This window comes from Caretta caretta, chromosome 5 (assembly GCF_965140235.1).
Source record: "Caretta caretta isolate rCarCar2 chromosome 5, rCarCar1.hap1, whole genome shotgun sequence".
In the NCBI taxonomy this organism is placed as follows: Eukaryota; Metazoa; Chordata; order Testudines; family Cheloniidae; genus Caretta; species Caretta caretta.
The window spans coordinates 44,653,652-44,681,641 of record NC_134210.1 but is presented as its reverse complement, the minus strand read 5'-3'; the positions used below and the strand labels follow the sequence as shown (position 1 = coordinate 44,681,641).

The 27,990-nt window shown below is 38.9% G+C and overlaps 1 protein-coding gene across 1 annotated transcript; it reads right to left on the bottom strand.

Annotated features, from left to right (window-relative positions):
- Positions 1-2: 2 nt before the first annotated feature.
- Positions 3-27,990, bottom strand: SLC30A5 (solute carrier family 30 member 5). Its single transcript, XM_048850105.2, has 16 exons — positions 27,702-27,990; positions 27,367-27,489; positions 25,299-25,365; positions 23,674-23,759; positions 22,321-22,408; positions 21,354-21,441; positions 18,497-18,573; positions 17,275-17,445; positions 16,274-16,562; positions 15,671-15,879; positions 12,936-13,093; positions 11,995-12,124; positions 8,150-8,381; positions 5,082-5,308; positions 3,372-3,500; positions 3-995 (listed from the first exon to the last, which is right to left on the bottom strand). Exons 1-16 carry the CDS (start codon positions 27,773-27,775, stop codon positions 825-827), a joined length of 2,319 nt encoding a protein of 772 aa, XP_048706062.1. The 5' UTR covers positions 27,776-27,990; the 3' UTR covers positions 3-824.

The window sequence follows — 27,990 nt, the reverse complement described above, 5'->3', positions numbered from 1 at the left end:
AATTATTATAAAAAAGTATAAAATGTTTATTTTACAAAGTGGTTCAAATTGATTTTTCAGCCTCCCCAGTAAACACCACCACAACATAGTGCAAGGGCAAAACTTGCAATTCTGTTCTTCCCTATATCCACACTGCTAGCATGAGTACTGGTTGTGTGGGGGTTTTTTTTTTTTTTTTTTTTAAACACAAAAAAAGTTCTCTTGATATAAATAGAAAATGATAGCATCTATTTGCCTTGGTGTAGTAAAATTATGGTTAGAAATCAGTTTTATACAGAGTGAATAAATATAAAACTGTATATTCCTTTTTTTATCTAATGAACTCTGCAAAAAGCCTTTACTTCATATGCAATTTAAGTTTTATTCTTCATAATAAATATGTAAAAACACACACTCACACTCTTCAAAATCATTTTGAAGGAAATAAAAGTATTTTTGGAGGCAATTTTGTTTCTCTCGCAAAGTGTTTTCCTTTTCCCTTAATTTTGACATGAACATGATTCTTGATTTGACATTTCATACTTTAGGGAAGGTATGGAATATATTTGTGCTCATCCACACACATGTAGCAAGATTTCTGTTTAATAAACATCAAGTACAGTATTTCAGATTTACACTATTTCCACATATACAGCAAATGTTCTAGTCCATCTTATTTCCTTTATAAAAAGCACCCTGATCCAGTCTTAACACATTAAGCTTTTTTAAAAAATTCAAATATATACTATATTTGTTTCTGTACATTTATGTGCAAGTTCTCCTGACAAAATAATACAAATATTGAATACTACAGCTTATATCCCAGTGGCGAATGTATCTTCACATCACATGATGTAAGTGCCATCTTTGTAGTATTTCATGGATTCCATTTGTTGTGTCATAGAAATGACTTCATGGAATCCTGTACTGAGGCCAGACATATGTTGAAAATAGGCTTCTTTCTCCACCTGGACAGTTAAATTGTTCACTCCAACATCTTTCAGAACTGCTGTTACCTGAGCATAACAGAAATTCAATATTAAATCTCTGTAACTTGTGATTATACTCAGACACTAGAACGGTAGTTACAAACACGAGCAAAAGGTCACTTCAATTTCTAGATACAACATTTATTATGGCCCTGAGAAGAGCCAGTCAGAAAATTAAAATGACTTAATTTTTAGCTAGAATTTCTGGGGAGAAAAAGTCAAGCACTCAAAAGTTAGGAATCGCACAAGCAACCTTAATGCTTAATTGAGGGGGCTGGATTATGATATATCCTAATATGACTCCATATTTATTCCCTCAGGAATTCTGCATCATTCAGTGCAAGAATGGACATTATGTTTTATCCTCACAGTTCAATGTGTGTCCTCAAGCCTTATTTATTGCACCCTATTCAAATCCTGCTCTGAATAAAGAATTATTAATTTCCTCACAGGTTTTATTATGGTACCCATCGCTATGGTATCCGAGTGTTTCACAAACAAACAAACTATCTTTATAACACCCCTATTTTACAGATGGGGATCTCAGGCACAGAGATTAAGGTAAAAAGTATCCAATAATTTTGGGTGCCCAATTTAAGATGCCTAGGATCGGATTTTTTTTCAGGGTACTTAGCATTGTATAGGACTTTATATGCACCCATTGACTTCCATTGCACCGTGAGTGCTCAGGACTTCTGCAAATCAGACCCCAGGGTCTCAATGCAAGTGGCACCCAGAAAATGAGGAACACACAATTAATAGTGACTATGAAAGTTTGGTTTAAATCAGTGGTTTTCAACCTTTTTTCATTTGTGGACCCCTAACAAATTTCAAATGGCGGTTTGGACCCCTTTGGAAATCTAAGCCATAGCATGTGGACCTCAAGCCCCAGCCTCAAACCCCAGCTCCTGCTCACTTTCAGTCTTGCTCCCATGTCCTTCCCACACACCATTTTTTTCCTGGCTCCCAGTTTCCTTGCATGGTTTATCCAGTCAAAAGCCCCACACCCAAGATCACTCCCAGTCCTCCTCCCGGCCCTCTAATCTACTTCCATTATCCACACTTGTCCCTCCTGAATTAGGCTGCTCCCTCTTCCATGCTGCCTGGGTGCCAGAAAAGGAAGCATCAAGAACACCCCTGCTCTCAATTCCTAAGCCTAGTGCAACAGCAACTCCTGGCAGCTACGGGCACAAGTTGCAGGGAAAGTACAGGGAAGGGGATGGAGCATGCTCAGGACAGACAGAATCTTTGGAGAATTTACTTGCCAAATTAAGAAGTCTCTACTTAGCATGTATGAACTAGATTTTATTTCCCAAAGGCTTATGAACTGGGTATTTTTTCATAGCAACAATAAGCAGCATATCCCTGATAAAAGACCACCTCTCTACGAAACCTAAAGCCCTTGCTTTAAACCTGGAAGTGCTAAAACTTCAATAAAACAGATGTAAGATGTTTTGTTTTTAAAACAAGGGCAAACCACGGTAAATCATTTTTGCTGAAACTTAATTTTTATTGAAGTCGGAGGAAAACATCTAGCCTGGAAAGTTTCAGCCCTAATCGTTAAAGTTTGGTAAAGTGACTAAAAACAGGGTCTTTATAATGAGAAGTGTCTGACAACCTCAACTATAGGCAGAGCTGGTAGCAATGCCTAGAACATAAAGAGGGCCTGAAAAGGTTCTCTCATTTTTTAAAAAACATTATTAATTCAGGTCTCATCTAACTTGGAACAGTTTACAATGAGAAGAGAACCAGTGAAACTGTATTTACAAGAGTAAAAAACTGAGTTGTTGAAGTAAGGGATTTTTATTCAGACTGTTTAAAACCTTTGTTAGTACCTATTTAACTGGACTGATTAATGAACATTTTGGAGAGAATGTCGTAAAAAACACATCACTCTTGCCTCTTCATTTAAGGTGAGAGTTCCTAAAATACATCTCTGATCCCCAGGAAGTCCTCCAGCAAAACAAAGGAAAAACAGGCTTAACGCTTCTGATATTTTTAAGATTAAAAACAAGCAGAAAAAACCCCCACACCCCCCCCCCCTTTTTTTTGAGGAATTCATTTAGGCTTTTGTTATACCATGAAAAAAAAAAATAAAAAAAAAATACAAAACTAGTTCCCCCCCCAAAAAAAATCCTTTTGCAGGTCACCTTTAAAGCAAGACAAAAGAAACTGGCTGATCTGTTTTCAAATGTCAAAAGCCACCAAACTTTTTATAGGATAACAGCAGGAGGAGGAGCAGAGCAATACTGACAAGGCCTGTCCTGGAACATCAGCTACTAGCTAGAGAAATTATTAAAACAGCAGCTTCAAACTTAAGCCTATGATTGAAATATTCAGGGTTAATCTACAGGGGGTAAAATATGAAGAGCCAAAAGATTTCTGAAAGTGTTATACAGTTACCTGCTGTATAATTCTCTGTTCCATGACATCTGACATCACCTGTACATGTATAGTACCTGCCACAACACTAGCAGAGTGACACCAAAAATGAGGATCTCTGTAGGATATTAAACCATCTATTTTTTGGATCTGTAAAAAATTGCATTAACAGTAAGAATTACTTTTGCACTATTCTACTTTATGCCTTCCTGCACACTTAGATAGCTACCAATGGCAATTATTTCATGCAGTAGATACTATTATACAGCAAAATAAACTGCCATCATTTAATATTATATATAGAAATTTTGTTTTATAGAGAAATCTGTGGAATTGGGACAGTTTCCATCATTGCCAAAAATAGAAGGCAAAATGAAAAATTAGAGGGTAGGGGCTAAAAAGGAGGGACAAAGACACTGAAGTGGAGTCCCCAACTGGTGGCCAGACTATAGTAGCATCAAAGGAGAGACTGGCTTTGGGCACCCAAGCATTTCTAAGGACCGATCCCCATGATAACCAAGATAAAAACAGGTACTTCAATATTCTAGTTGGACTTAATATGTAACCTTATTAAGTTATTTATTGTAATATTTCTTTATGAAGTTTCATATTGGTTATTTTTTTTTCTCCCCACTCCTAGCATTTTGATTATTTTCTGGTTTTGTTTCTTGTTTTTATTTATCCCACCTCAAGGTCACTCACACTTCAATTCCCTCTTCTGCATCTCCCTTTCACTAAATCATGTAAGTCCACAATCCTCACCTTCCTCCCTCTTCTTCCTCTCCATGGATCTCCCTCACCCAATTTAATTCCATCCTCTCATTCCCTGGTGGCTAGAATCTATTATCCCCGTTCCCTGGTGATAGGCAGTGTTGAATACCCTTGTTGCTGGAGTCCCCCTTCTACTCTTGTTGCTGGAGTCCTGAAAGTTCCCACACCAGTTTCCCGATTTACAAAGCTCTCCATGTACTTCAGGACTATGCCCATGGGGGTTCTGAGCAGGGCACTCAGAAGAGTCAACACTGGGAGCAACAGTTAGTGGATAAGAGTTAATAATGGGAGTAGAGTGCTGCCACCGACTACAGGCCTTGACTGATTTAGTAGGAGTAGAAAGCAGTCTAGACTGAAGGGGAAGAAAAAAAAATCAGCAATAGAGACTGCAAATGGGAAGAAGAGAACTAGCTTCAGTTTTGCAGCCCCATTTGCTACAAGCCAACCTGTCCCACAGTAGACTGGAAAACTGTCAAAACTGCAACTGCATGCCCAGGAAAGAATACTGCAGTCAAATGAAATCTGGTCATGCTAGGGTTAAAAAAGACCTCTCCAGCTTTTATGAAAGTTATTGGGTTTAATAATTAAAACTAAGTATTAAATAGTTCTCCCTCATTCTGCTGGATAGATTTACAGAGTTACCAAGTTAGTCTAGGGTTATGAACTGCCCATAAAAGCAAAAGCAACATATGGCTGCCACTGTTATTTAAACAGTTGATTCCACAAAATTCATGGATTTTTAAAATTGCAAACGATAAACTAATAAAACCAAAAAAGACTCGAGTATCTCTATAAAACTGATGAACTTAGACAAGAAATTTGGGATGCCCAAGAGTCTTAGACAAAGATAACTGGCACAATGAGGAATGATTGCATGTAAAAGTTAATAAATGCAGTTCTCAAACTCACTATAAATCTAGACTGTATATAAACAAACAAAATACAAGTTTAAGTTCCGACCTTTTCTAGCGCAATGTGCAGATCTTTCTCACATTCTGGTGGTAGCCTCAGCAAAAGTACTTGACAGGCATCTTTTATCAGTGGGATAACACTGAGAAAAATTAATGTAGCAATAAAGAGAGAGCACAGGGGATCAGCTATCAGCCATCCAAACTGTTGGATAAATATCGTAGATATGATCACACCAACACTACCCAGGGTGTCTGCCAACACATGTAAAAACACACCTGAAACAAAATAAGACTTTGAATGATTGAGTACCTGCATTTAGTTGCCATCAGCACATGGACTATATAGCATGAGTATTAAAATAAAATTTCTCAGTACAGGGATCAAAATTCTCTCTTGGATCCCTGGTCTTGGACCTATGGTAGAAAACTTTACTGATATGCTAAATAGTTTCTAATGCTGGCAAGTATTAAGTTAGAATAAAAACACAAAATGATAATGTTCTAATTCTGCTGTGATTTACATCTCTCAAACTGCTGCTAGGATTAAAGTTTTATATCATTTGAACTCTAGTACTCTGTTTGCATTTAGAAGGTACAAAACAATCTTTAACACTAATAGTTCGTGAGATTAATCCTGGTACTTCATCTCCCACTAAAGAATATGCAAGTAGTGAGAAGCTGAGCAGACTTTACAAAAAATAAAAAAATTCAGATGGGTAGAATAGTCATCTCAGCTATTTGGTTGCATTCAGCGCCTCAATTAAAATAATATAGCACTGTGATAGTTAAATGCTTGAAACAATACATCTTACGCACTAAAACTTCTTATAGTAGACAATGTGACAAATATTTGGTAGATGTGCTATATATTGTATTTTTTCCATACTATCAGGAAGATTCCAGCAAGTAACCACACTTATAATATACTTGCTGATAGTATATGATACACATACATATACACATATTATATATAGATATAAAATAATGCTGCCAGCTTTGTGTTTTAGGTTAGTCTGGTCTTTAACAGAACTGACGAGAAGTATTATTTTATATTATGAATCAGTGACAAACACGGTTTACAAAAATAAAGTTTTGTAGAAATTGTGTTGCATGCTGGCTCGTAAAGGCAAACTATGACAACTATGTCAGCCTCAATGTCCCATTGGTCTACTTCGCTCACAACCATCTCTATGACTTTGTTCAGACTACTACCAGTGTTACCAACAGAGAGAATGACTTCCTAGTCCTGGCCCACCCAGTTACTACTCTCTTCCCTCAAATCCTCTCAAAATTCGCTTCTTCCTCACGGATCATAAGTAGCAAGTTAATTATTTTTAAAAATCCAACACTTTAGCTGAACCAGAAGTTCAAGCCTATAGATGCTACCCTAGTGTGACAATCCATACTATTATGGTAACCACTTTTCATACAATTATGATAACACTTGTACAAAGTATGCCTTGTGAGGTGCAATTTGAAAATTTATAATCTGCTGAACAGCATTGTCCTGTTGGTGTGTATAGCAACAGTGTGTATGAAGTTATAAGATTCTATTGTATGATTGTGACTAATATGCTATACTTCTGGGTAATGTCCACAAATCAGTTTTTCAGAGTAAAAGGCACTCTGGCTCCAGCCAGGTGTGAAGAGCAATCATCGGCTTAAGCAACTGTTCTTCAGCAACAGGAATTGTAAAGAAGAAATTTACAATTCACCTGAGGGACAGCTGGCAGAGCATGTATGCAATAGAACTTCTGACCCCAGGACCCAGGAAGGACTGTTCCAGTAAAAAGGGTCAGGATATAAGAAGGGGGCAAAAAGGCCTCTGACCACCTCTCCTCCCCCATCTCTACTCACTGCAGCAAGAGTGTTTGAAAGACAAAAAATCATCACTGAACTGGGGGAGAGTGGTCCTAACTGGAAGGCTTTCCAGTTAGCATGGACTGCTGAAAATTTTGGGTGAGAAACCCTTCTGCTTTCAAATCTTATTTAGCTTGATAAAGTTTAGGATTTAGCTTGGTAAGGTTTCTGTGTTTATCTTTTATTTCCCTTGTAACCAATACTGACTTTTATGCCTTTACCACTTATAATCACTTAAAATCTCTCTTTAGTTAATAAACTTGTTTAATTCTTTTTGTCTAAACCAGTGTGTTTTGACGGAAGTGCTTGAGGATTGCTACTCAAGTTAACAAAGGCTGGTGCATAATCATTCCCTTTGATAGAATGATGGACTTTTAATGAGCTTACACAGTTCGGGGAGAAGGGGAGGGAGTCCAAAGCAGTGCAAGACACATTTCTGGGGTCCAGTGCGGAGATTGGGGGATTTGCGGGTGTCACCCCTATATATAGTTCATGTGTGGCTGGGAGAGCATTCATATTTTCAGCTGGTTTGATTTTGCATGCTGAAGGCTGCATGTGCAGGGCAGAAGTGGCTGTTCTGACGGCAAATCAGAGTAAAAGGCACCCCAGGCTGGAGAGTTAAGGGGACACAGTGGCTCCCCAGTCCAGACTGTACCCCAGGGGATGTCACACCATAAGTGACAAGTTAATTATTTTTAAAAAACCTAACACTTTAACTGAACCAGAAGTTCAGGCCTACAGATGCTAACCCAGTACAAATAATTAAATAGGTGAATGTGTCTAAAGAGAGTAACTGTTTAAGTGTATTGCTGTTAACCTTGGTTCTTCTACTCCCCATCCCTTTCCTAGTTATTTTAAATCAACCAGCTGCCATATACCATCTAAAATTAGATGCAGGAACTCTGGAGTTCTAATTGGTCTTTAAGATATGTAGTACACTTTGGGTACTGTAAAAATATTATTGATCAAATAATAATGAAAAGAAATCAACATTGAAGAGCCTCTAGGACCCATACCATCACGAATCTGAGAACATTAAGTGTGAGGTAAGAAGCTAGTGGAATATCTCAAATTATGTTTATTCTTTAAAACATTTTAGCTAGAAAAAGCTTTTCCAAAAAGCTCTATCTGTGCTATGTAAAAAGACTGCCAGAAAACAAGTTTTAGAGAGATTAAGAAAAGTGGACAAGGGATACTTTGATGTAAAAGGTTTCTCGAAGGCTAGGTTACTTTTAAAATTAAACAATTTGTACTTACCTCTCATGTTGGCATTCATGCCTCCTCCTGAAAACCCATGAGAGTGTCCATGACTGTGATTGTGTCCGTGGTCACTGTGGGAATGGCCATGACTGTGTCCATGTCCATGACCATGGTGTGAATGGTTGTGATCATGTGAGTGACAGCCTCCACGAGAAGCCCCATGAGAGTGGGCATGGCTAAAGGCACAGATACCAACAAGGTTTACTATCAGCCCTCCAACTGAGACTGGCTATGAGAGGGAGAAAAGAGAAAAAACAAAACAAAAAAAACCAACCTTTAAATCCAATTTGATTTCTTCCTAAACACTCAGATTAACAGAAAAAATATACTGTTCTAGCAAACAAGTTAACAGCATCTAACATACTTCCGTAGCACATCCAATTTGCTGCATTTAACAATGACAATAGCAGGAGGATTCCCTTGCCGCTGAATGCTCACAAGTGAAACTTCTCTTCATATGAAGGATCTCTCTTTTCCTCTTAAAAATCTAGAATCAGCAGGTACAGACATAAACAACTTTGCTTTCAACTAAGTGAGACTGAGTTTGTCTACTTCTCCCACAAGAAACAAAGCTCTGAGGATAGAGCAAAAGTTCTCTCTTAACTCTCCAGAATCACTTATCGAGTAGAACATACAGGAACAGTTAAAAAGGACCTGCACGCTTCATCTTAAATTGTAAATGTTTTGGGGTAGGGACCATGTCGCCTTCTGGGTTTGAGCAGTACATTGTGGGTGCTACCACAATACAAATAACTCTCCACCACTCTTGCATGAAGAGACTGGAAAACTAACAGAAAAATGCTAGCTAGGAAGGAGACAGAAAGAACCCTCACCTACTAGCAGAGGGTACAGGAATAGGAAGCTTTCCTTTGGAGAATGTGGCCACAGAACTCATCCTGAAAGCTGTATGAGAGATAGGCCTTAACTCCAGATGATTGTCTCTTTTAAATTACACTTTTAAAATTTAGTATTTAAGTGTCTATATAAGCACTAAGAAAAGGAGTACTTGTGGCACCTTACAGACTAACAAATTTGAGCATAAGCTTTCGTAAGCTACAGCTCACTTCATCGGATGCATTCAGTAGCTCACAAAAGCTTATGCTCAAATACATTGGTTAGTCTCTAAGGTGCCACAAGTACTCCTTTGCGAATACAGACTAACACAGCTGCTACTCTGAAACCTGTCATTATATAAGCACTGAAGTTCAATGTCTTCAATGGGAGGAAAGAGGTAACTTCACACTTGTTCAAAAAACAAAATAAAAGTAAAATTTATTTTTGTTCAGGAAGTGAAGGCTTAAACTGAGGGGAAAAAAAAGCAAAAATTGTGAAAAGACTGGATCTACAGTTTTGATTCCATGATCCAGCTGTACCCATACATACATCAATGACGGTTTTAAGACTACTTGCGGTAATCAGAACCAGTGTTCCCTCGATTTTTTTATGTCCATATGCAGAATGAATTTTGTTATATGCCCCAATATGGGGCAGAAGGTGGGGGGGGAGGGGCAGAGAGACTCTGGCTAGGGGTGCAGGCTCTGGGGTGGGGCTGGGGATGAGGGGTTCGGGAGGGGGCTCAGGGCTGGAGCAGAGGGTTGGCGGGGAGGGCTCTGGCTGGTGGTGCAGGCTTGGGGGTGGGGCCAGGAATGAGGAGCTTGGGGGTGCAGGCTTCCACACTGCTACAGTGGGGAGAGAGAGGACTCCCCCCAGCCCTCTCTCGCTGCAGCAGCTTGGGGGAGGGATGCCTCTCCCTGCCGCAGCAGGTCCATGCTGGGGACAGTGGGGAGGGGTGCCTCTCCCCGCTGCAGCCCTGAGTCCCTGTGTGGGGCTTAATAGGCAGCTGCGTGGCCACGCAGCTTAAAGGGAATTTAGATCAGCACCTGTTTGAACAGTAAGCTAATATGAAATCTGATCTATGGCTCCTTCACATCTTTGCTGAAGCCTTGAGATTTGTTCCATCCAATTTGAGCCTTGCTTTTCTTATAGGAAAGGCACAAGGTCGAAAGATTGAAGTAATCAGTGCTACTCTTTCTGCCCAAAAGATTGTTACTGAACATACAGCACTTTTCTCTCCAGGAACTGAACTAATACTTCTTTAATCACCCCAGATCTTACTGGACTGGGGATCAAGAGGCTGGAATCTGAAATTGCGAGTTAATTCAATTTCAGTGAAGGGTAGTTAAAGTTACTGACACTAAAGGTTTTACTGACTAAAGATTCTAACACACAAATCAGAGAAACAGCCAATTACACTAACGCAATTATATGGTTTGATGTTTTTGCAAGTGACAATGAAATTACTATTTCTCCAGAGATCAAAACCCTTATCTTGTTTTAAAAAAATCTGGTATCCAGTAGTATAATATACTGTATGCAGTAGTAAAAGAGAGCAAGGACAAGATACGTTATTATAGCAATACAATTACACATCACAGTTACCAAGTATGATATATTTAGATGCTTCTATTGACCAACTCCAATGACCTGCTTGGACTGATTTAAAATGCATGTTAACTACTTACGGCTCCATCATGGTTTTAACTAGAGGCACACCTACCATACTGTATCTTAGCTGACTTTAGAGGTAACTCCTCACTTAAAATCGTCCCAGTTAACGTTCTTTCATTGTTATGTTGCTGATCAGTTAGAGAACATGCTCGTGTAAAGTTGCGCAATGCTCCCTTATAACATTGTTTGGCAGCCGCCTGCTTTGTCCACTGCCTGCAGAAAGAGCAGCCCATTGGAGCTAGCTGGTGGGGGCTTGGAACCACGGTGGACTGGCATGTCCCCCCCCCCCACACACACACATCAGCTCCCTGCTCCCCTAAGTTCCCTGTGAGGCAGCCGCCCAGCAGGCTATCAATTGCCAGGCAGTTCAGCTGTCCCTCCCCCTACTGCCCTGTGCTGCTCCTGCCCACTGCCTTAGAGCTGCTCCCAGGAGCCTCCTGCTTGCTGTGCAGAAGGGGGTGGGAGGAAGAAGGGTGCTAATGTCAGGGTGCCCCCCTGCCCCCTACTCCTAAACCTTACCTCCACAGAGCGTGGGGGGTGACATGACAGGGCTCAGAATGGAGGGAGCTTGCTGGCAGCAGCTGCTGTCTCAACTTGCTGATCTACTTAAAAATGCAATGTACTTAGAGTGGGGTCAGCATACTTAAAAGGGCAATGCGTATCTCTCTCTCTCTCTCACACACACACACCCCGTGTGTGTGTCTCTCTCTCTGCCATGCTGTCTCCCCTTCTTCCATTCCTCCATATATAAAAAAAATAGCCTTTTGTCTGGCGAAAAAAATTTCCCTGAAATCTAACCCCAATTTACATTAATTCATATGGGGAAATTGGATTTGCTTAAAGTAGCCTTTTTCAGGAACATAACATTAATCAAGGAGTTACTGTACTCAATAGTTTATTTTGTAGATAAATGGAACTTCCTTCCATGTAATAGGAGGATCAAATAACTAAAGCCAATGACACTATCCCCCTTTCCAACCCACAAATGCCATTCATTATAAAACTAAGATGGTAATATAAGGAATTACTTCTGTAATTTACCTATTTTTGAATAGGTTGAGATATTTTTATTTTTAAACAGGAGAAGATAACATATTTAGAAGCAGGCAATATAACAAAGTTTTTATCTTTAGACATACTGACTTTTAATTCTGTTAGTCACTATATAATAGAAAGCAAAGAAACATTTTGAAGTCACACTGAAAGCAAATGCTTGACATTATATAATTTGAGTCCTCACTACACAGATAAGTGGATCCTAATTTTAAATTAAGGAATAAATATTCAACAGGAGTAACAAACTGTTTTTAACAGAAGAAAATGACAAAACTTACAGTTAACATATTTGTGTCTATGTCTGGAGGATCTACTAGTCTGGCCACAGACTCCATGAATACAAAGAAAGCTATTACCATTAGAAAAAGGCCATTAATAAATCCAGAGAGAATTTCTACACGGCCATACCTGAAAGTGAACAAGTGTAATGTACATTTTAGAAAGATTGAGCAATAGCTAGATTTAGCATATTTGAAAATATTTTTTGGCTTATTCATGCATTTAATACAATATTTTCTTTTCAAGTCAGTTTGATTTTTCACTATGTTAGAAGTACCATAACAAATATGTTACACAATTATTTTCAGCTCTGTCCTGTGGTAGCATCACAACGTGGTAGGTGCTTTCCCAACACAGCACAATCTCTACCCCAAAAAGTTTACAATCAAAGACAAAATAAAGAGATGGTAGGTAGACAAAAGGGATAAAAGATAGCCATGAGATAATTGGCCTTGTCCTCAAAATACAAAGTGTTAGTGATACAATTAAAAAAAGTTAACTATACTACACACATTACGGCTGATAGTTGTCAAGCTGGCTAGCAGAATTGTGTGGCTAAATTCCCTAATTTCACTGGGAGTTACATGTCTAAATACCCCATTAAATTCTGAATATCTCAACGTGTACACACACAATTCCAAATCCCTTCCTGCAATCATGCTGATATAACTGCTTGTATTTTTCACATGTAATATCTCATTTTCTTTTTGAAAAATTGACTGATCTAGACTAGCACAATGGGTTCATAACACTGGCAGACATTTTTGAGGGGCAGGGAGAAAGAGGAGGTATAATAAAGTGTTGAAATATTAAGTGCCATGAAAACATTTCATATTAGGAACATACCCCTAGTCCCCTGTGTTTAACAGGAAAAAATGAGGACCTATAACTAACTAGCAGAATCTCTTCAAAATAATTATGTAAAAGTCAGTGTACATACCCATATGAAAATATGCGGGTTGCTTTCCATCTAGTCATTAGAGCTGCTAAAAGTCCCATAACTAAAGCAGAACAATCAAAAAGCATATGAAATCCGTCTGAGATTAGACCAAGGCTATTGGTCCACACTCCATAGAAGAGTTCCACAAAAGTGAAAGCCTAAAACGAAAGAAATTTTGATTTTTTTCTTGTAACACGTTATGAGATGAAATTGTGCTTTTATTTTGCATATGGAGTTGGCATGAAGCTCTGCCATAAGAGCACTACTAATTTTAGAAGGTTTAAATATTTCTGCACCAGTTTAACTCTAGTCTACAAAACAATGGATTGTAATATTAAGTTTTGTATTAAAAGTCAATGTAAATGCAGACATTTTAAAATTCCCCCTCTCTTCTGCACAAACAAATGTAATTTCTATAAAGCGAGAGCATCTGTATGGGAAACTAGAATTCTTTATTTACAAACACATCAATATAAACAGCACTGAGCAGGGAGTTTCATACACACTGCCATGCCAATGTAACACAACTCTGATCTGATCTCTTGGGCTGAAAGGACAATAATATCGGCAAACCCATCTAGTCTACAGAGTGCCTATCAAAGCAGTCAACATGGGAAACAGTTCTCATTAATTATGATGGTAATTATGTGGACATCTGGAAGCCAGACAGTTTACCGATTCATTTGGTGGGTGCTTTTTTAAGATCACGACTTGTCCATCCTGGAGGATTATGAATATCTGAAAATTGGACAGCTGCTGTTCATAAATTACTTGTATCAAAGCTAGAGCACTCCTTAAGTGGTTAGCGAATACCTCAGACACCTGGTATGACCAACCAGCATATACTGGCTACATTAAACTCCTGCAGAAGAAAGTACTCCTCTTAAAAAGTCTGAACACAAGCCCTCTTACTCAGTAACAAGTGTCTCGAACACTGATTTTGAATTCCTCCCAAGCAAGCATTATTTGTAACAAATCAAAAGGCTGTCTACCCAAAGACTGTCACCTAATGGATGGTTTGTTATCCACTGAGCAGGCTTCAAAAAACCATTGCATTAAGATGTAGTTTAACAGAAGTGTTTTTCAGTCACTACAAATTTTATTTATGGAGGTTGCTTTATAGAAATTATGTCAATTTTCTTTGCTAACTAATGGCTTTATGTAGTTTAGGAATTAGTCTTGAGGAGAGCAAGATGGTACTTACCTCATATATCTCCTTCTGCATGACCCATTGTTATCTTTAAATCTGTGTCTCTATAAAACCAAACTATCTTCCTAATCCTTCTCCAGTTCCTTCTTTCTCCATTAACTTCCCCATCCTCTACATTCATACCTTTGAAGTCATCTTTGGATATATCTACACCGCAATTAAAAACCTGCAGCTGTCCCATGACAGCAGACACAGGCTTGCAGGGCCTTTAGTTGCTGGGATGTTTTATTGCAGTGTCCAGTTCCAGGCTTCTCCTGCCTGAGCTTTGGAACCCTCCCACCTCGCAGGATCCAAGAGCCCACGCTGCAGCCCATGCCCAGAAGTCTACACTGCAATTAAACAGCCCCTCAGCCAGAGTCTGATGAGCCTGAGTCAGCCGTGGCTGTCTAACTGCAGTATCAACATACCCTTTGACAATTTACTCCCCTCACATCCAAACTTTCACAATCCTGGAAAATTACTAGAATCTTATTTGCGAACATTTTTGTGCATTCTTTGATCTCACACCTCAATTATTATAATCTTAGTCCATGCAGCTTCCCCATTTCCCATTTCTATTCCCGTCTATTCCAAAATGACACTCTAAACTGATCTCCCTCTACTGCTGTTGTCATCCCCCTTTGAATGCCTTCAACTAACTTCCCACTTTCTATCTTATCTGCAGGCACTCAAGCTCATTGCTCATATTTCTAGGTCTTATGTGATCTCCCCTGTTTCCTCACTACATTTTTGATTTTGTTCCTACTGCCAATTACTCATTTTGTTTCTCAGTCATCTTTCATCTCCATTATCACACCATCATCCTGTCCCACACATCTGGAATTTTTTCCCAATTCTTGTCCACCAATCACCCTCTCCACTTCTTCAAGTCGATTTCAGAAATCCTTCATACCTTGATCTCTGTCTTTCAACACTCGTTCCTGAATTACTATGGAGTGTCTTGTGTGTATTGGATTGTAAGGTCTTCAGGGCAGGAAACAGGAGCCAGTCTTTGTAAATGCATTCAATGCTTTGTCAGGATATATTTATATTGCAGTAGGGCCCAGAAGAGTCAATGATGAGTGAGGCCACTTTTGCTAGTTGCTATACAAATACATACAAGGTGGCATGACTATTCATATTAACCTGACAAGTACAACTGTAAGTCAAACTATCCTGTCTTTCACAGAAGATCCAGCAAATATGTATCCTATCTCCGTTAAATTAACTATGCCAAAACTAATTAAGTTTTGGAAAAACTTCCTGTCAGAGTGGCTAAGCACTGGAATAAATTGCCTAGGGAGGTGGAGGAATCTCCATCATTGGGGATTTTTAAGAGCAGGTTGGACAAACACCTGTCAGGGGTGGTCTAGATAATACTTAGTCCTGCCTTGAGTGCAGGAGACTGGACTAGATGACCTCTCGAGGTGCCTTCAGGTTCTATGATTCTATGTTAAAGCTCATATTAAAAGTTGCCAGTAAATTTTAAAACGAGTGACCCTTTTTCTACAATGATTTGTCATTAGAGTTAAAAAAGTGCACTTACCAGATTTAGGCACAAGAAGTAGAAAATCTGTCTAGAGTCATACTCCTCAAGGATTTGTTTCAGCGACTCTTTAATAAACCGGGGTAACGACTGAGAACTATGCTGCAAAGCATCACCCATAAAATTATATAGAGGAATGCCTTCAGGAGAATAGCCAACAAGAGTGCCTTTCTGTCCTTTCCTGGAGGGGGAGGACAGAATATTGGCAGCTGCAAAGAGAGGTAGATGTTTTTGTTGTTGTTTCTAACCTTTATGGTGGATTGATAATGCAAGTGTTTTATCAGTGATTAAAACTTCCACAAGCATATCAAGGTGGTGAAAGTCACCAGCTTCATTTTCAAGACTAACACTATATTTTATTGTTATACTAGATTGGATCATCATTTCCACAAGCAGACAGATTTACTGTATCCTTTTTTTGTAGACAATGAATTATGAATGTAGCTATAGGTTTACAATACTGTGCTGTTCCCCCTCACCCATGGAACCCACCGAAGCAACTGTGGTGGAATTCTACAGAGAAATAGTTTTGGTGATCTTCCAGTAATATATAATTATTTTTAACTGGTTTATCATTTAAAGGGGAAAAAAAGGAATACGTACATAAAATGAAGAAAATGGCACTCACTACCACTCCTCCAGAGAGAACATGCTCTGTGATTTCATGGTGTGCTGGCTTGTTCATAGCTCGAAGTTGATCCGTTATCGGATGTGTCCAGAAGCTGCCAAAGAGCAGCGCACTAATCAAAATGAGCAGCGATCCATAACGGGCACACTTTGATGCTTCCATCTTGACAGAACATATGGACTCCACATAAAAATCCAAGATCACGACGAAAAAGATAACAGTTACGAAAGGCATGATGAGAGAGGACCAGGATTCTACTTTACTCTGTGATAAAAATGAACAAATTCTGAGTAATATTGATCACAAGTTGGTAGATGCGTCACCTATATACAGTACCAGTTTATGTATCTAGTATTTAGTCTATTGCATGTTTGCTATACATTAGACACTTTAAATAAACAGGTATTCACAGATTCATAGATTTTAAGGCCATCGTGATTATCTAGTCTGACCTCCTATATAACACAGATCACAGAACTAATTACTGCTTCAAGCCCAATAGCTGTGGTTGAACTAGAACAAATCCTCTAGAAAAAACATCTAGTTAGGAAATTAATGAAGTTGATTTGCTATAAAAATGTTTTCTATTGATTTAATTATCCCTACATAGAAAGATAGTGGTGTAAAAGCCACAAATTTAGAACATGTATTCCCCAAGAGAAACAGTATCTTCATCATCACTGTCTCTGTAAGGTTAGTAGAGAAACCAAACTACTGCACACAGTTCAACATATCCTCTTCTTAGGAGTCTTTAGAGAGCAACACCCCCCCTCCCCCCCAACAAATCACACAGACGAATGTATCAAACACTGTGCATATAGAAACCAATCTATTTTTCCAAGTAAAAATCTCAAGAAAAGTAGTTTCAATAATGTAAAATAAAATTCTTGTAAAGGAAAGGTATATGTTGCAGTTTACAAATGCAGTTGTTAGAATATCAGTCACTTTTGCTGATGAACACTTGCTATGCTGTTACCTCAGTTGTCAGAGATAGGACGATGACCCATGGGCACAACAGAAGGACGGAAACAAGATGAGACAAAGCTTGAAGACGCTTGGCTCCACCTACATCTACAGAGAGCTTTCGGGAAGCCATATGAAAACCAACCTTGCAACACAATGCCAGTACCAGCAACAGCACTCCACCCTGGAACACAGATAGATCCTATTAGCAGTACTTAAGAGTCAACTACCTCACTCCAATATAAGTAGTATTTACACGACAGAATATTCTTTTCCTTATTTCCTTCTTTTACTGATTAACATAAGACACAGACAAGGTATTCCCCCTTTCCCACAAAGATAAGCTTTATTTGCTAACAGCAACGTTCTATGACTTAGTTTGCAACTCCCAGTATTTCTAACTGGAACTCCATCTTCAATTTCTCTCTGGCCATTCTCCCTTCTTCCACCCACAAAGTAGCACACTGGAAATGTTTGGAAATAAAATGGAATCATCTTATATCACCCACACTCTTTGTATTTATTTATCTTCATTCAAGCCCTGTGTCATTTCTCCCCAACCTTTTCTTTAGAAATTGTTCCCTAATCTTTACAAAATATATTTACGTATACAAAATTAGCTTCTCGTATTTCTTGGATCTAATCTACCCTATGCTGGGCTAACAAATTTCACTTAACTCATCTGTCTGATTTATTTTTAAATAAGACCATGTTTTCTAGCGGTGTCATAAATTCAGTATTTTCTTTTTGGCTTCTCATTTGCAGGGCAGCAGTTCCAGCAACAAGACTAACTAGCTGGACAGTTCCAATCAAATACAGCAATAAGCCTCATACAGCATGATTTAATACTTTACTCAGTAAAAAGCCCCACTAATTAAAATAGGACTACAGAGAAAACTGGGGTACCACCCAACTCAAGCAAGGATATCAGAATCTGGCTCTTAGGCTCCAACTAGCATGGGAAAGAGATAGATACACAAGACAATGACTGATAACACTATGGAACAGAGGACTTGTCTATTAAGGATCATGCATATCTAAGTCACAATTGAAATAAAACTTCAAGTAAAAAAGGAACAAATTTAATAGATACGTTCAGATTATGTATTAAAGCAAAATGCTGTTAAGTAAATAGTTGATAGGACATTTTGAATTAATGCAGTTCTCTTCACAGAATTTTTATGAATACATCATTCAATAATTCAGCATCTAGATTACAGAAGAAAGCAATTTACCTTGTGATCGGCAACTCCTAGGAAAGCAATGATTGTATGAAGAACATGGGTAAGAGCACTGTCATGATGTCCCTCAGCTAAACAAATTAAGTTAAGGAAGATTCTCCAAATGAACCCTCTTCCAGCTGCCTAATCACATCTCAACAGACTTAATAGGACCTCATTCTCATAAGGATCACAAGTGATTTACTGAGGTTATTTAAAAAAAAATGAAAACACAGCTACAGGCATACCAGAGGAACAGAAACTGTAAATACCATAGGAGATCAGTAGAGGAAACAATATACATTTAAAGAAAGTAATATCTGAATCAATTTAAGCTTTGAAGTATTGATAATTCTAAAGTTTTAAACTACAGAAGTCCGTAAGTCTGTTGCTTCCGTAGGGAAATTATTAAAAATGGTGTTACCCGATGACAGAACTTGAAATATTTCACATAAGCTAGTCTTAATACTAATGTTAAATCTGGCAATTATTTGGACTAAGGAGGATGAACTGTATACCAGAAATAAACTTAGATGAATTTTCACTGGAAGCATTACAGTATTTCTTTATCAATGAAATGTCTTAAGTATGAAACAGTCTTTAATAACTTTTGAAGAGTTTCCGAACAAAAATTTAAACTTGAGAAAATTTATGAAATTGACAAATAAAAAGAGGTGCAATCAAGATAAAATATTTTAAAAAAAATATTCCTTTTGAATAGGCAAAATTTATGTTTTAACTTAGAAGCACGTGAAACTGGTCTAACAGAAAACGAAGGAAGACAATTGGTAAGCTTGGGTGTGGATGAGAGACCATGCAGAATAAATATGAAAATAAAGAATTAGAGTTATCTTAAGTTTGGTAAAGAAAGACCATTACCAGCAAGTAGAAGGAAGTGCGTGAAAATAATGAGTTATAAGGCTAGAAGGAATGGAGCAGGGGATGTTGAGATAAGGGAAAGTTTCTTAAAAGAAGGTTGTAAATAAGACAAAAAGAATTTGTCTTAAAAGGAGCCAACATGGACCCTCCCAACCCACATCCCAGTGGTATCTTAAAAGCAAAGCCTATGTGAACCTAGGTGTAATGTAAAAGCTGTTGGTCAGCAGGAAGGAGGGGAAGAAATAAGGAGGAAAGAGGTTATAACTCTTATCTGGATGAAAATTGAAAATCAGTGCGAACTGTCTCAGATTAGTTGTTAGCTAAAGTGGTAATTGGCTATTAGATCATTTGTTTGTTGAAGGGTATAAAGAGTTATGAATCTGAGGGTTCTTTGTCTAACTGTGCTGGAGCACATCAGGATGAGACAGTTTCCCTTACGTCTGGCCTAATTTGTAAGTACTGTATACTGATCACATGCTTATGAATACTTTGTTACTGTATTGGGTGTAGTAACTGCTTATTTTTAGACTGTTAGGCATGTTTAGAGCAATTGCATAAAATACTATTCAGCCTTTGGACTTAAAGGAATTTATGGTCAAATTAGTGTCTAGTTGTCTCCACATTAATATTAATACTTTACAATATAGTTAATAATTCCAACAGACCAGCTACATGAAGTTCAATGCAGATAAGACTGAAGTGATGAAGGTTTGGGGCAAGTCAACTAGAAGGAATGGTGGCAGTGATATTTATCCACTGTGTTACTATTTTCCAGGAATCTTGTCTGTTACCTTTATCACCCAACAATGAATGCAATCTGCTCCAAACTGGGTTATATTTGAAGACTCTGAGGAAAGCTTAGTTAGTGAAGGACATCCCACCAAGAGGTGTTTCACACAGGAAGCATATATCAACTTCCAACTGTAATTCAGAGCGCTGATCTTAACCTATCAAGCTCTTTACAGTTGGTTTCTTGAGCATTTTATAGGCCATCACTCTTCAAATTTTATCTTGGGAGTTGAGATCACCCGAGACATTCAAGCAAACTCATTTTCTTCTCCCACGTCTGAAAGGGCCCAAGATGGTTGATCTTCTGAGCATGCTGCAAGACCCAAGTAGATACTCAGGTCAAAATTTTTAACAGAGGATGTCTAAAATTAGGCATTCCTACATATAGACACCAAAGCAGTGTGATTTTCTGATGGTATGTTTACACTGCACAGTTAGCCTGGGCTGTTACCTTGGTTTTAACTTCCTTATTATCCACATAGAAAAACCTTTGACTCAGATTTGGAGGTGCTTTAAGCATGGTCTATCTTACCTAGCTGAGTGTGTAGGTTAGAACCCAGGTTCCTCTTTAACTTGGGCTGAAACCTGCCAACTTGGCAGCGAGGAAGCATGCTAAATCACTCGAGTACCAATAGACCTCTAATGCCCTTCCCACAATTCCTCCCAAAGGACAGACAAGCTCTCCTGCATCTAACAGAATGACTGAAAAAGAATCTTTGAGCACCTCAGCACAATGGGATGTACCGCAGACACACATGGGATTGCAGAAACAGTGTGGATACAGCTTTGCAGTGGGGAGATTCACACCAGGCTAGGCTAACCCAGGAGCCAATCCACGCAGGTTAACTGCACAGTATAGACATACTATGAGGTGCTGAGCATCCACAACTTCACGAACATAGGCCTCAAACTTTCTCTGAGAGGGAAAACTGAACCGAGAGGCTTCTATAGTTGAAGGGGCCTTGCAATTAAATTGGGATTTTTCTGTCATTATGTCATTTAGATTGTAATTATTTATAGCAAATTTATAGCTGATGCTGTTATCTCTAAAGTAACTAATGACCGTGAATTTGACTGGATTAGTTGCTCAGAATGACTATTTCCTTTTCTTTTCAGTCATAAGTACAATGCTCTGGAGAGGAAAATGCAGTTGAAACAAGGCTAACTTACACTTTTACTCCAAACACATCGTAAGAAAGGATACGATGTTCTGCAATTTTAGCCATGAGATCATCATTATCAAAAAGCAATAAGCAGATCACAGCAATGATGAAAAATGCAGCACCTCTTGTCTGGAAAGACAACAAAAGGGAATCAATATAAAATGGTTTATTTGGATGACAAACATTAAAAGTTGCAAAAAAAATGCAAAGGGTGTGTGCGTGTAAGTGTAAACATGAGAAAAACAAAGTCAAAACAAAATCCTTAAAGCAAAAATTACATTTAGTGAAACAGATAGAGAGATCTTGGTTATATATATAAAAAAACAGCCCACCTATATTCAGCTTTTATGAGACTTGTTAGGTGATTTTGGGCAAGTCACTGCAGTTCTGGGCCTCATTCCTCCCCCTCCCCCCCAAAAAATCTGTAAAATAGGGATAATCATATTTGCTTCATTTGTAAAGCACATTGAGATCTATAGATGAAACGTATTATAAGAATTATTTGTCTTGATAATATGGCTATGGTCACTGTATGTGACCTTGGGAACATTAGGTAATCTCTCTGTATTTCAGTTGAAACATCCATAAGATGGGGATAATATTTCCTTGTCTCTCTGCTCACAGAGCTATGAAGCTTAATTTACTAGTATTGTAAATCACTTTGAAGTCCTTGGTTGGAAAGTGCTATAGAAGTGCAAAATACTATATTTTAAGTTTCTTCTGCATACAAATGATAAACTTGCATCTCTTCATCATCATGAATCTCAAACACCTTTTCATGTTGTTACTCCTTGTATATGCACCCGTTGCATATTTATTTCATTAAAAAAGGAAGTACAGATTGTAGTTTCTCCTACATTTAAAATTAAAATATACATAATTTACCTACCCCTTTTATGAATTTGAGTCTGAAACAATTAGATTTACCTCTACTGTATTCCTGAATACCTGTTACATTTAGAACTTTATAATGTATAACTTTATTTTCTGCAAAAAATATTTAAATACCTTTGTTGGTCCTCCTCCTGAACTCGTGAACAATACACTAAGCAGTGACACAACAACTATATCACTGTGCTCAAACAGCAACAATGTCCTACAAAACAAAAGACACCCCAATTTTTATCAGGTCCATTTCAATATTATGCACTAGCTTGATATACCTGGTTTCAACTAAAATTAAATGGAAGAGAGGTCAAGGATTTATTCTATGGCTTCAACAGGAACGTTGTACAATTCAAAAGGATGGTAGGGAACCTGAAGTCTCAACAGCTGGATCCCTGAACTATAGACTCTACCATGACGACAAATCACATAAAAACACCTATTTTCTAGCTCAAACAATATATCATGTACAGTAATTGAGTAGCAGAAACTACCTAAACACTTTTTAAACAGTAACATGCTTCATTAGAGCACCAAGAATCAAACTGCTCAAGATGGAATTAATATTCATATTACAATAATGTCTGATAAATCTTAAGTTCCCTGTTCTCTGGCTGGGAAAAGGACCTTTTCTTTTCCTGTTAACTTCTGATTACTGAGGAGTTGATTTCCACTACTCTCCCTTCTCATACAATCTCCTCAATGCTGACAACATATAGTTCTCACTTTTGGATCCTCATCCCCCATTCATAACTCCAGTGACTTCATCTACTGCTGGTAGCTTTCCCAAGCAGCAGAAGTCTGAAAGTGACAGTTTGTCAGTTTTACAGATGTCCATAGTTTTCTTAATAGCAGCAGTAAAAGTGACTACAAGACATCATTTTTACCGCTTCTGCTTGGGAAGACTTCTAGCATTCACAAAGGCACTGGAACTTTCAGCTGACCTGAGAACAGGGCAGTAAATTGATTCACAGTTGGACATCTTAAGAGCTAAAAACCAATTTTTAAGGCAAACAAAGCTTAACCTTTGCAAAATTTGATAGCTTTAAGCCCTATCTCCATACACTATTCAGAGAGAGGCTTTCCCGAAGCTCTTCACCTTTGAAAGTCCCACTTTGTCATCTTTTTTCTGATCCTTTCTGAATCAGTCAAGATTGCCACTTAATGAACTAAAGGGACCACAACTGAATAATGCAAGGAACTTTTTCTATACACAGACCTAGGAGTATTACCATCACCACATTACGCTCAGCCCCTGCACGCTAAAAGAGTGAACTAGGATGTCCTGCAGCAAACCAGGAACTGAATAATGGCTGCTCATCTGAGGATTTATTTTTATAAACAAACAAGTACATTTCTCTCAAACACATTTCATTTAAAAAGAAATTAAGTGTACAGAATTGATATTTCAAATAACTATAAAACAAATTAAGCTAGCATACTTTATTTGTATAAACTTTCAGGCATGTACATTACCTGAGAGGTCCACAAAGAGTGAGGCCAAAAAACCACAAAAGTGAAATGATACAGCCAACAACAGCATGTTTAACTATTTTGATCCACTATAAAAGAAAAACATTTTATTAACATTTTCTGCCTGCTTTCCAAACAAACATCTTGCATTCAATTCACATACCAACCACTACATTAAAGGAACATTAAAATGTATGCTGTTGAGCATCTTCAGAAATTAAAACAGTCTGACTTGTCTTGACTACTTCACAATGCCCCATTATGTTTACTTTTCGAAAGACATTTTATGGCTGAAATTCTTTACTTTTATCATTTTCTATCACAGCAGCAAGTTCTTTCGATGTAGTTTTAGTACCCTTTTAAAAAAAATCCATGGGTTACAGTAGTTAGGCTGAAGTCAAATTTACTTAGTGGTCAAAAAAATGCTGACATTCAGTGTATTACACAATAAAATACATCTGACAAACATGTACAGTGCTAGATAAAGTTGTTCAACGTTACAAAACTAAGGCCTTGACCCTACAAATATTTACATATATACTTAGTTTTATCCCAAGGAGTAGTTCTATTGAAGTCAACTGGGACTACTTACGTGCTTCCAATTAAGCATGCACCTAAGATTTGAATGATTAAGATTTTAAAAGTCTTAATCAGGAGATGCAGCTCATTTTTATTAAAATAAAACTACTTAGGATGTATATTAGTGAGACAAGGTGGGTGAGAAGGTTGGTCCAATAAAAGATATTACCTCACCCACCAGATCTCTCTAATATCCTGGGACCAACAGGGCTACAACAACACTGCAAACAATAGATGTATTTTCTAGTTTTAAACCAGACAAACAACTAGATAAAGTTGGATGCGATTTTTATTTTTTAAATAATCCACTCAAGTTATTCATACGCCAAAAATCCAATATTTGAGTTAAGACCAAATTAAAACCTTTAGCAGACAGAAAGATAGATTTTTCCTGATGTATGACAAAGCCAAGAAATTTGGTCCCCCTCTCACTTTCTTTTAAATTCTGTCATGAGCTTTCTCAAACCAAATTTACCTTTAGGACATTTCCTGATACAATGGTTCAGATCCTCTATACTAAATACATTCCAAATTACTATGTAGTGGCACAATCAATTATTTTATTTATTTCATATAAAGATGAATGTGGGGAGAGGGAAGGGGTGACAACAAAAGTTCTTCCTCTCCATATTTCAAGCTCCATTCCGACAACTGCTTGGATTCCTCTGCATTGTGGGATCAGCACAAAGGGGCTGAAAAGCTGATGGCCCAGACCCTCCCGCACCATACAATCCTCTGGGCCACCCTCCTCCTCCTGGTCCCTGGTACAGGAGGCATTCCGCAGGGTGCAGCTCAGGACTGATCTTTTCATATTTACAGCTATTTGCATGTTAGTTGGTAAAGCACAGGGTGCTCATGCAGGGTGTAATTTTCCATGGGACTAGCGCTCCTAAGTCACTTAGGTCATTTTGAAAATCCCAGCCACATTTTCCAGATGAAACCAGAAACATCCCTTTCACTTTCAGTGAGCAACTAAATATTTTATTAGAGTCATTATTCATATTGTCCCAGAGTATCTAAAAGTGAATGTTAAGTATAAGTCAACTCACCTGGCGCTTGGTCACAGTTTTTCCAGAAGAAAATGGCTTTTGAAACAAAACCATAAAAAATGCAGACCTGTTAGGGGAAATATTCTCCATCAGCGTACTAGTTCAAGTGCACTTTCAGACAAAGGTCAAATATAGCTATTTTATTATTCAGACTAGTTCTAGGCAATTGTTTCAACCCTTGTACAAGTAATTATTCTACAGCTCCACTTGTGTTTTAAATGAATGCTACCCAGTTTTTGCCAGAGGGAAAAAACAATAGTGACTCAATCTGGTTCTGTTCCCTGTAGCCAGGGATGAAAGGAAGGCGGTACGGGCCGGTATGGCGTACCAGTAAAAAGTAGCCGCCAGTACCGGCCTGTACCACTGACTTTAAAGCACTGCTGCGGCAGCGCTTTAACGTCGCTGCCCCTTTTGCCCCCCCGCCTACCAATTGGGGGTGGGGGCAAAAGTAGCAGCTGCCCTGAGGCCACGATTTAAAAGGGCCCGGGACTCCGGCAGCAGTGGCTGGAGCCCCAGGCAGTGCGGGTCAGGCAGCACAGACAGGCTGGCTGGGGAAGTTGACCCCAGTCCCACCCCTTCCCAGGGGCCCAGAGCCGGCCCTGTATTGGTAAGAGCTCAGTTTTACTTTCACCCCTGCCCATAGCCCATTTCAGCTATTCAAGTAGCCATAAGGTTCAGTAAACTTTTTGTAGCAGATGAATTTTAGTCCTGCCTACTTTGCCATCCACACAAGTCTGGCAGAGGACAGCCAAATGGTTGTTAATTCAGACTTAGTATGGATCAAAATAAGTGAATGTGTAGAAAAGAAGAGAGTTTTGAAGGGGAGCATGATTATATACTACTACTGTTACATTTTCATTTCTAAGGTGTCCCTACCTTGCATAAAAACTAAATAAAACCACTCACCCACACACCTCTACTAGAACTGGCCTGAAACATTATACCCAATATCCTACCTTCCCAACAATCATAAAAAATAAACTAAAAGAAAAAAAGATTATGTTGATCAGGAATAGTCAAGTGAAAAACCCAAAAGTGGAAATAAAATGGGAACATAAGCTAACTGATATTAGTCAATATTGTCAAGTTAGAGTACAGCTTTCACAACTCATTATGAGCCAAGCTTAGATTAGTGTTGGTCCAGCTACCAGCAAAGATATTAATGATGACAACAGATGTAGGAAGTAAGATTCTAGAGTGGAGGGCAGCTTAGCTTCCTTCCAAAGAAAAGGATAGCACAAGGAGAGACCACACTGATTTTACTTGTAATTTTTACTTAAATGAAAAATTCTAGATACAGATTTATTCTCTTTACTCAGTATTTGTCATTACATCATCTGTTTAAAAGTAACAACTACGAGCACTTTAATGAATGAATTAAAAAAATCCCCTTCTTCCCTATAGTTTCTCAAACTACAGTAAGTATGCTTAAAATATTAGGATTTAGACAGTATTGATTCCAATGAGGTATTCTTCATCTTAAGTACAGGGACTATTACTAGAACTGGCAATGATCATTTTAAATACATCTACCATTATATTTCTATTATCAATTAAATGGTTAGCTTTGTAGCATCATACAGCTGTCCATCACAACACAAATCCTTTCATCACCCACGACAAGAGTATGCTTAGATTACCCTTTATCTAAGAAGAAAGTCAAAAGCACAACAGCTACGCTCTAGACATCTCTACATCAGTACCTATAGATTCCACACTGAAAATGAAAACCTAAAAAGGGGTGAAGGAAAAGCAGGCCCAGTAGCTGGATAGGACAACACAGCATCTCAACTTTTTTTCCTGCACAACTATCTGTCAGGAGCTGTTATGCTGTGTCTAAATGTACATTCCACCAGAAACAAGGAAGGTTTTGCCCCTTTAACAACCTGTCATGCAGCACACAAAAGGCACAAACTCCCTTGACTTCTTGTGAAAAACTTTTTCTTTCAGAATGAATCTTTTCCAAACCCAATGGGAAGAAACCCAGGCATTCATTGCCAAAAAAACGATTCTCAAAAGGAAGACGCTGCAGCAGTGTTATAAAAGGCTTACGCAGCAGCACACTTACCCCAGCTGTACTATAAAGATAAACTGGACAAGGTGGACCACTTTCAGCAGATCATAGGATTCAAAAAGTCCCAGAGCCTTTAGAAACTTGGTGAAACACAGCAGCACAATGTATCTAGTCAGCCTGCAAAAGAACAAATGATCACAGGCGTGTCCTAAGCGCGGGGGGGCAACACGGACCGAGACCCACTCGGGGACGCAGGCTGGCTCAGAGGCCCCCAGCCCGCCCTGGCACTGGGTGAAATACAGCCTGACCGGGCAGCGCAGGGGCTCCCCTGCTGGCAGCTCCCAGTCCCCCCACCCCCGACCCTTCCCCGCGCTGGGAGCGGCAGTTACCGGGCGCTGGGCACATCCACGGGCCCCAGCCCCCCGCCTCCGGCCAGGGCCTCGCCGCTGTAGGTCGGCTCCATGCCGGGTCTCAGGAGCCGCGGAGGCCGCCTCCCCCGCCGCGGGGCCTCCTCATCCTCCGCGTGCTGCGAGCTTGGGCCGGGCGCGCTGACACGCCGAGCTCCGGAGGGAGGCAAGGCCCGTAGGCCGCGGCCGGCAGCAGGACTTGCGGAAGCTGAGCCGGGCCAGCCACGTCCTCAGCGGCCGGAACCCCTCACTACAGCGCGGCGCGCGGGGG

Bases quoted from the DNA above. Each gene is read 5' to 3' on its own strand.
- SLC30A5 (XM_048850105.2), bottom strand. From the start codon at position 27,775: ATGGAGCCGACCTACAGCGGCGAGGCCCTGGCCGGAGGCGGGGGGCTG. The intron at 18,574-21,353 runs GTATCCTTTCTT...TAATTTGTTTAG, and splicing joins GGCTAAAATTGCAGAACATC to CTGAGGGACATCATGACAGT. The intron at 15,880-16,273 runs GTACGTATTCCT...CTCTCTTTGCAG, and splicing joins TGCCATTTTCTTCATTTTAT to CTGCCAATATTCTGTCCTCC.